This window comes from Typopeltis vanoorti, chromosome 6, assembly GCF_054136105.1.
Source record: "Typopeltis vanoorti isolate ZY-2024b chromosome 6, IOZ_Tvanoo_1.0, whole genome shotgun sequence".
NCBI lineage: Eukaryota > Metazoa > Arthropoda > Arachnida > Uropygi > Thelyphonidae > Typopeltis > Typopeltis vanoorti.
In genome coordinates, this window is record NC_143554.1 from 93031544 (window position 1) to 93041820 (window position 10277).

Here is a 10277-nt window from a genome sequence, read left to right on the forward strand (position 1 = left end):
CATTCCCTGCTCATCTTGGGACAGATGCCAGAAGGAGAAAAATCTTTGCACTTGAGGTTAAGTATGCAAAGAGCAGGGGAGTGGAAGAAATAGAGAAAGATGAAAATAATGTAGGATCATCAGCGAGCACCAGGACAGCTTGACTTATTTTAGTTTTCTATTATTAATCAAGATTTTACTAATTTTTTTCAAGGTTGTAATTTTTCCCCGAACTATGTAGCAAAATCTGGCGGGGCACCAGATTTTGCTACATCACCCCTAGGCAATTGCCTAGGTTTGCCTAATAATAAAACTGGCCTTGCCTGTAGGTCATCCCAGTTGGTAGTGTTGTTAATGCCAAAGGATACAAGGTTATTGAAGATTCTTTTAATATCTTTCTTAGCAAAAAAGAGTGGCTAACAAAAAGGACTAAAAATTGATGAATTCCTTCTAAATAATTGAAGTGTACAGCACTTTCACTCTCCAAATCATTAACTTTGAATTTCACATTGGCATGGATTTTTATCATTGTATTCCACTTTAAGTGGAAGACATTCAGGTGCAGGTTGAGAAAGTTCCATTCTTGACCTATCTCTAGAGCAGAGTTTCTGGATTATATAATTCTTATCCCATCAGCAATACTAATAGTACTGTTGGTAAAATAAGCATTAAACACAAGAGATTGTCAACCTGCTGTGGGTGAGATCATGTAAAGATTCACTTAACAGTGATCTGGAAAAGAAGAAATAGCCATAGTATATTAGACTAAACATTCTGGACAATGTAGTGCTTTCTACTTTGTGGTGTCTCTGTCAGCAAGACAATGCACCATGTCATAAGGCTGCTACTGTAACTATGTGGTTTGTAGACATGAACCCACATGTCTACCACATGTGGTAGACATGTGGGTTCATGTCGCCACACTTGACTGGCTTCCACAGAGCCCTGATCTCAACCCTATTTGAACATCTGTGGGATGAATTGGAGTGTCGGTTGAGGTCAAGAAACACCCACCCCCACAACAGTCCAGGACCTCATTACATACATACAGGAAGAATGGTCCAAAATTCCCATTGATTGCTATTGTCTGCTTATGGAAATATCCCCTAGGATTGCTGCTGTCATTGCAGTAAAAAGAAGTTCTTAATGTAGGATCTCCTTTGTGATATATTGTGACATGTTTATATATACAGGGTGTTCGGGATAAATTTGACAGTTTCGTAAGGAAAAAGAAAATCTTCTTTGTATCTATTAAATTTAATGAATTGACAAAAAAACATTACAGGCAGAGTTAATTACAATACTATCAACAAGATTTACTCAAAATAACTACCATTAGCATCGATCACAGCTTCAATTCTGCTTCGGAACCTCGAACAAGCTGATGCTACAGTCTCCCTGGGAAGGGCCGCAAAAACTGTTTTAATTTTATCCATTAACTGGGCTTTTGTATTACTGGAAGTGCGATTGGTGTCTTTTTCAACTGCGCCCCATACAAAATAATCCATGGGGTTAAGGTCTGGGGAGTTTGGAGGCCAAACATTTGGACTGGTGAAGTCGTAGAAATTTTCAGACAACCATTTTTGACTTTTCCCAGAGGTGTGGCAAGGGGCCGAATCCTGCTGCCATACATACGGCCTACCATTGGCTACCCTTGTTATCCAGGGCTTGACTACAGTTAGCAACTCCACGAACAAAGCCCGAATTCCAATGCCAGGGTTCTTCAACACCTGTTCCTGCAGATTTGCGAGGAATTCTGCTGTACGAACGCAATCAGATCGTCTGCTAGGGATCTTTCTTCTTGCTACATCCTCGTAGTCACCATTGCAAGTCTCTAGTTCATGCCTGATTGTTTTTACTGTATTCAGGGAGCATTGGGCAGCAGTCGTAATATCCTTATTTTGATGGCGGGCACGAATCATCATGATACAAGTTATTCTCCTCCATGATTCAGGTGGGTTCCAGCTATCCATCCTTTCTGACATCTTGTATATGAATGAAGAAGGGTCCAAACTTTTAAATGAAGAGAAGTGTGTGTTAATACATGTAACTTACGGAAAAATATAATTAATTATAAATATGTCAAATTTATCCCGAACACCCTGTATGTTATACATATAAAGAGATATCTTCTTCACCCCATTGAAGGAATGAGATGCCCATAAGTTTTAAAAGAGGTAAACCGTGAGTAGACATAACTATACATAAAAATATAACGGAAAAACTCACGTAGAAAAATTATTTAATGGTATAATTTTCGCCCGTGTGTCACAGGCATCTTCAGTACTGAAGATGCCTGTGACACACGGGCGAAAATTATACCATTAAATAATTTTTCTACGTGAGTTTTTCCGTTATATTTTTATGTATAGAGATGCCCATAGTTCACAAAAGATCATAGAGTAGATATTAAGAAATATCCCTTACAGAAATCTTCCACTCAGTCCTTTAAGTGAAGCACCTTTCCAATTTTTTTATATTGCCTATTCGGTTTATTTTAGGTCTTCCTCTTTTTTGAGCTGCCATCATAAGTCCTTTAAGAACTTGCATTGGTAGACCATTTGATCTGCTGATATGACCAAGCCCCATAAGTTGTTTCCTTCAAATCTTGGACTGGCTTAAGAACTAATTGTTTGTTTTACTTCAAAATTTGATGTGATCAGTGTATGGTATCTTTAGGAGTCACCTATATCACTTTATTTCAAATGCTGGCAACCTCTTTTCATCTTCTTTTAGGAGGGTTCAAATTTCACTTCCGTATAGAAGTACTGAATTAACTAATATGTCAATAAAGTGTAATCTGTTAGTAATTGTAAGCTTGTTATCTGTCCATAATGGTTTTATTTTTTGGAGTGCTGTTTTTATTTGGATTTTGCTTTTGCAATTTTTGTTTTAATATCCTGTCTTGATCTGACAATTAAAGATATTGCCTAGGTATTTAAACTGATCAATTTCTTCAGATGTATTTTCAAGTAGAATTTTTCCAGTTTCTGCTACAGCCCTTCCTTTCTTGGTCAGAAGCATAGATATTTGTCATTGTTTTTGATTTTGGGGTACTTATGGTTAAGCCACATTTTTTTGAGTATAAGCTAATTTTTTGGAGATTTTCTTGAAGGTCTTATTAGTTTTCCACTATATCAGTATCATCACAAACTTTAGATAGTTTATTCTTCTTCCTCCTACCATCACTCCAATATCACTGGTCTCCAGAGCTTCATTTACAACATATTCTGGGAGGCAGTTAAATAACATTGGTGATAATTTGCACCTCCATGCTCCATTGGAAAGGGAGTACTATAATTCCCCTTGATTTCAGTCATAATTTCAGAAGATGAGTACAGTGATTTGGTCAGTCGTATTATTTTGTTGTCTATTCCATAATGTTTCATAATTTTTCAGAGGGCATCATGCCACATTACTTTATTATGTTCTGAATATTTTTCTCCAGTGATATGGAGCATAAATATATGGTCATATATATATATATTTATGGTTTTATATTTAATTATTATAAATCCAAGAAATTCTAAATTTTAATTTTATGATAAAGAGATTGTTAATAATGAATATCTTTTATGACTTCACAAGCAAAAAATTTCAGAATACAGACTTTTAAAACTAGCATTGCATATGCTAAAATGTTTGTGTCTACAGGTGGTGCACTCCTTCAAGACTGAAATCAAAGTTAGCAGAATCTGTTAGAAAATACCAAGATTCCAGTGCTTCTCCTGATTCGCCAAGAAAGAATAATAGGATTGAATCAACACCCTTAAATGCTTCTGTTTCTCGTCGTCTTTATCAACATTCTCTTTCAGCTACTCTGCATCCTCGTAATTTGTATGAGAGTTTCTTAGGATGGGAGGAAAGTAGTGGAGAATAGAATTTCTCTGACATAAATAAAATTATATACATAAACTAAACATTGTTATTTATCAACTACAACCACGTATATTTTCTGCAGAACTGTTACTAATTACATCTGTATAAATATGCTGTGGTTATTCATTGTAAATATTAGTCACAAAGATATTGTAAATTTAATTTTTAATAATGTTTTAATGTGATTTAATTTAAAATAAAGATCCTGAGATTATGTGAATTTAGAAATTGAAGTCCAGTTTTAGCATTTTCCAAATAATATGCACAAAAGTGATATTCCTTTGTAAAGTGTCCTTTTGCATTTTAAAAGCAAGTTCTGAAATGTTTATCTAAAAGATTTATTTTAAAACATGAAATATGCCCAAACTGTTTATTGAAGAATTAGATTTTATAACTATCATTCTTTTTTATTTATATATATATATATATATATATATATATATATATAAATGTATTTTATGTTCTTCCTTTGAGGATTTATGTAAATAGTAATCAAGAATTTAATATATGTATATTTTTCACAGGGTGTGTATATATATTGTTGGGGTACCCACCTATCAGTGCCTTTGCACTTTTGCAAATAACCAAGGTTTTAATTCATAATCATTTAAAATGAGAACTTTGGAAATTTTCATAGCTGTGTGCATATAATGCATTTTCATGAAAAATAAAATATTTTTAAAAAATGCTGCTTTCACTATCTGCCTTTATCTTGGACAAATGCTAGAATTATTTTAAGGGAATCTGTAATATTTCAGTATTTTCTAAAATGCATTGCTGCATTAAACATTATCAACTATTAGCATATATTTGATAATGTTTTAATATATTTTCATATTTCATTGCAATGTCAGTGAAGATAGTGACATTTTATGCTCTATAATTTGATGTAATTAAATCTTAAAATTTTAAATAGCTTTTAAAATATGTTGCTTGTATTGTTAATATATGCATGCAGTTTTCTTTTGTTGCAAGTTTATGTAAGTTCATTACAATAGATGTGTTCTTTATATCATTTATATGTGTGCACTGGTTTTATATGAAAATTTTTAAATTATACATAATGTTCATCACGTTTGGTTTGTATTTATAAAAATTACAGACATAAAAGTGGTTGTTGAATAATTATCAACAGTTATTATTTGCTTTTATTAATGAACCATACATCTAAAATTAAATCTTAGCTATATGGGGTAGTGGTAACAAAACAGTAATCTCTTATTGCATCATTTGAGTCAATGTTGGGTGATCTGTGTGAAAATAAGAAGCATTGTAATTAATAAATATTTTGCAGATCACTGATCACATTTTTAGATATTTTTATTCCATTTTTTATATTTTTCAAGTTTTTTTATTATTGTGACAAAAGGTATTTTATTTTATATTTTATGTGATAAAAGATTTTTTCATTATTATTTAGGATCTAATGACTTTGTGGGAGACCTATTGTAACTGTTATTCACACAGTACTCCATATACGTTATCTGATAAAAAAAATATCCAGCCTTTTGTACTAGTGGATATGGCCATATACATCACAACTGTGGCACATACAAGTATAAAAGGAAGCACATGCTTTCTCTTGCAGTTTTTATAGACAAACATTAACAGTCAAATGGGCCATGCTAAAGAGGCTCAGTGACTTTTGATGTGACACTATCATAGGATGCCAATTTTGCAACAAGCAGGGTAGTGAGTGTTTCATGGTTGAAACACTCGCTACTGAGTTCTGAAATGCCTCGAAAACACACTAACACTGCAACCTGTTCATTGGGAGCTAAAGAACATGGGTTTCCATGTTTCCTGATGTCAAGGGCAACACCAAGCATCGAGTGGAGTTGTGTAAAGTTCACAGCCGTTGGACTCAGGAGCAGTGAAAACACATAGAGATTACCACAGAGTGTTAAATCATGCTTCACTATCTGGCAGTCCAATGGACAAGTCTGGGTTTAGTGGATGCCATGAGAATGCTATTTGCCTGAATGTTTTGTGCTAACTGTGAAATGTGGTGGAGGAGACATCATGGTGTGGGTCTATTTTTCATGGTTTGGCAGTGTGAGTCCCTTAGTTTGAGTGGCGGGAAAGAGAATCCTAACACTGCAGCCTATAATGACTTTCTAGACAAAATTCTGTGCTTTTGCTTATGGCTAAAGTTTGAAGGCCCTTTTCTGTATCATCATGACAGTCATTCACAAAATTAGGTCTTTGCAGGAATGGTTTGATGAGATGGGTGTTGAAGAATTTATCTCTGTTCCATCAAACACTAGTGGGATGAATTGGAACATTGATTGCAATGTTCCAGTTCATCCTACTAGTGTTTGAGTGACCATCCTCGCTAATGCTTTTTTTGGAAGAATGGAAGGAGATTACCATAGCATATATACTGAAATCTAAGTAATTTATTAAATGTACTGGCCTCCTATAAAGCACTGCATGGGATCTGCTATAAACAGGAGGTAACAGACATCCAAAGCAGGTTTTGCAGAACAGTTGGTCAGTATGCCCAAGGCATGTCAGCTAAGTCATTTTGAACAAGGCATGATCATGGGGTGTCATATAAGTTGCAAGTCCATCTGTGAGATCAGTGTTCTGACTGGACATCCATGATCCACTGTACAGAAATATGAGAAGCAAGGTGCTACAATGGTCACACCATGATCAGGAAGACCCCCCCCCCCAATATCCTTTCTAATCATGACAAATTGGCCATTGCCTTGAGAGGTCATGAAGACTCGTAGGACCACTCTTCAAGCCATCACAGCTGATGTATCAGTGGACCCAGCAGATTTTCCTTCTACCTCTGTGTGGCCCATCAACACGAACAGTGTAGCATGCTCTTCTTGAGATGGTTTTTTTTTTTGGGCAGACTGTGAAGAGGAAGCCTTTCATCATGGAGGTGAATATTTTGTGGCATCTGTTCCAGTGTCATGAGCATCAGCACTAGACCAGTGGGCAAAAGTGATGTGGAGTGATGAGTCTTACTCTCCACCAATCAGATGGACATGTGTGGGTTTGGAGGTGCCCTCATGAGAGATGTGACCAAGACTGTCTCATGCCCACAGTGAATGATTGTGGTGGTGGAGAGTCATGGTATGGGCAATGTTCTGTTCTGCAGGTATGGATGGGGCCCATATGTGGTGTGGACACAAGACTTAATGCCTCTAGGTACCAGGAGGTGCTGGCTAACCATCTTCCTGGAGTGATGGCAGAGTTCTATGAGAATGCAACTGATTGTCTCTTCCAGCAGGACAATGTGTCATGCCATGCTGTGCATACAACACAAAGGTGATTCACAGGATTGGTATTAACCTGTTGCCTTGGCCAGCCCAGAGATTTGAACCTGATTGAAGTGATGTGGGATACTCTGGAGCAGCACATATGCCTGTGCAAGCCACCTGCCACTAACTACCATCAAGTGTTGGAATATTTGAAGGCTGAATGGAATATAAACCGAGTATATATTAGAATATATAGGAACAGTGTCAGAAATGCATAGACAGCCTTCCACGACATGTTGTAGCGGTTATTGCTTCAAAGGGTGGTCCAACATTGACTGCATCCATCACATATGACCTGCCAGACAAGTGGTGTCCAGATATTTGTTGGCAGGGTAGTGTGTGTGTATATTTCAACATATATATATATATGTTGAAAGTTTTTCACTTGGTTATATTATAAATTGAACATATACCAAGAAATATATACTTGGTTTAATCCATTCTCCAAGTGTAAGCAAACAACGTTTGCGCCTGAAGTATCTTTCATGACTGGGGCAAAGCTGGTATAACTTCTCATCACTTGTCTCAATATCCCATAATGCAAAGCACATCTCCTTAATGCTATGCATTAAGGGAAGGGTCACTACCCAGACTGGTTTCGACTTTTATTGAGGTCTCATCAGTGTATATGGAAGGTATATGGAAATATGACTTCTCCATCACTTCCACCTTAGTATCACCACTTCTGGGTCTGGCTCCCACTGATGAGACCTCATGAAGGTCAAAACCTTGAATTCACACAGGATTATCACAAAAACTGCTTCCTTATAACAGCAACATAACACAGTTAAATTCTTTCCATCCTAAAGTACTGAACTTGGTATATCTTACTTTCATTCAAAACACTTCAATAACTTGATTCACTTTCTGTACAAAAGTAATAGCAAGTTCCATTGAATAAACTACTAAAACCTTATCAATTATATCATTACTTAGAATGCATTAACTTTCTATATGAAAATTATGAAAGTACTGGGCCTGTACTGTATCACTATCTTTGCAATCATATATATAACCAGGTGTTTGTAACATGGTGCACAGTACTGTTACTACGTTGGATGAGATAAGGGGGTTACATGAGAATGAGAGTGAAGAGCTGCTGCATAACCTGGATAAGAATTTGCCAATACAGATAGAATATCATTATGTATGCTGTTCAGTTGAATTGATTAGGTCTTTGACATGTTTGTATAACTTGAGTCTCAGCTCAGATAGGATGGAAAGAATTTATGATAATTCCATCGTAGAAGGGTGGTGCAAAAGCTGACGTGCAGAGAATAGCATGGGTTTATTAAAATGAAGGTCATGCAAGTTGGTCAACTTGCATGACCTATAACACTGTTGATAACAATTAGTTATCAACAGTGTTATAGTTTTGTGATATTTGAGCACAACTGGCTTGAAAGATAATTAATGGAGTGCTGTTATCAGCAAAACTGTGGAATGTTGGTCACTTATGTAAAAGCACTGAAACCTGTGACAGGCTTTGGGAAATCAGAAAAAAAGAGGCTGCATGCTCTGATGTATTGAATGACTAGAGAGGAAAGAGTGTGTAATAGTTGAGGTCTTTGTGTCTGATCAAATGCCCTGAAATGTCAAGAGTAAACATATTTTACCAAAATTTTCCATAGTTTATGTCTGTTCACATGATAGGTCCACTGTGAATTGAGAATGGCAGATTCCATTGTAGATCTCCTTTGGAATGTGAATATAGACTTGGTATGAGATCAGTATGAAAAATAGCCAGGAAAGCATTTGGTGTAAAGGCAAGGATAGAAAAATCAGAACTCTACAGTGAATTCAGTGAATTAGATACACTCATAGAAAAGAAGAAAGCATATCAAAAATTCTTGGCAAGTAAATTTGCATATGCTTTGAAAGAATACGGAGAAAAATCTAAGAAAGCAAAGAAATATGTAAAAGCAGCTAAAAAAGTATGGGGAAGACTGTTAAGAATATAGAAGACAAATATCAGGAAGGTAGAAAATGATCTGAAGGCTAATGAAAATCTAAAAAATGGAGGAAAGAGTACTATAAAAGGAAGCAGAGATGAAAATTGAAGATATCGTAGATGTTTGGATGAATTATTTTGGAAGACTGTTAAATAAAACAAGAAGTGACAAAACAGTCATAGAGAATATTCAAGAGAATGGAATCAGGAGTATTAAAGGTAGAAAAGCAAACAAAAATCTGAACATGTAAGAAAGCATCTGGAGTAGATATTTCTACCAGAAATACTCAAGTATGGAGGTATATAAAAGATACAAGCATACTCAAGAAAAATTGTGGAAGGGGAAACCTTTGGAGAATAAGCTGGGTTCAGGCCAAATACAGTTCTCAGAATCGGATTTCTACTTTAAAACAAATAATTCAGAAATTATAGGAAAGTTGTGTAGCTCTGGTAAAGGAATATGACAAAATATTCAAAACACTATGATCATATGGGGTAAAGGGAATATTGTACCAGTAACACACAGTCTATATTTAAGTTGTAACTCGGCAGTTAAAATTAAAGGAAGTACAGGAAATGGCTTGATGTTAGGTAATACACACTATTTCAACTGTTATTCATCATCTATATGGATCAATGTTGAAGGAAAGTGGAATTTATGCATGATATCAACACTGATAATCTATATGGATCACATTATGAAGAAATAGTGGTATTAAATCTGATATCAAAATTTTCAATGTTACTTTTAGCTCTTTACTTCATGCAGTTGATGTTATACTTCTGAATAAATCTAGTAAAAGTTTGCAAGATTCCCTTGACTAAACTGAATAACTGTTGTAATAAATTTGGAATGAAAATCAGCAATAAAAAGACAAATACTGAAAATATCAAATGTATTTTGAATAGTGAACCTATAGAACAAGTAAAACATTTCGGCTATTTAGGCATAATGTTAGTGAAGATGGTAAATTAATTATGGAAATAGACAATAGAATTAGTAAAGCTGGTGTGGGAAGTCAGCTGAATAAATTTATATATATATAGAGAGAGAGAGAATCAGAAGGAAATTAGTCAAAACACTAAATTAGTGTATACAAGACAGTGTTCAAGACACTTGATGAAAGACTGGAGACTTCTGATATGAGAGTTCTGAGAAAGATTAGTGGAGTGAAACAGGTGGCATGCAT

The 10277-nt window shown here is 35.3% G+C and overlaps 1 protein-coding gene across 1 annotated transcript in view; it reads left to right on the forward strand.

The window, feature by feature from the left end:
* Ankle2 (ankyrin repeat and LEM domain-containing protein 2) overlaps window positions 1–5160 on the forward strand; it is a 181885-nt gene extending 176725 nt beyond the window's left edge. Inside the window, exon 13 of the mRNA XM_090394536.1 lies at window positions 3634–5160. Coding sequence (XP_090250662.1) covers window positions 3634–3859 — 226 coding nt within the window. The 3' untranslated portion in view covers window positions 3860–5160. The remainder of the gene's footprint in view (window positions 1–3633) is intronic.
* Window positions 5161–10277: the final 5117 nt, after the last annotated feature.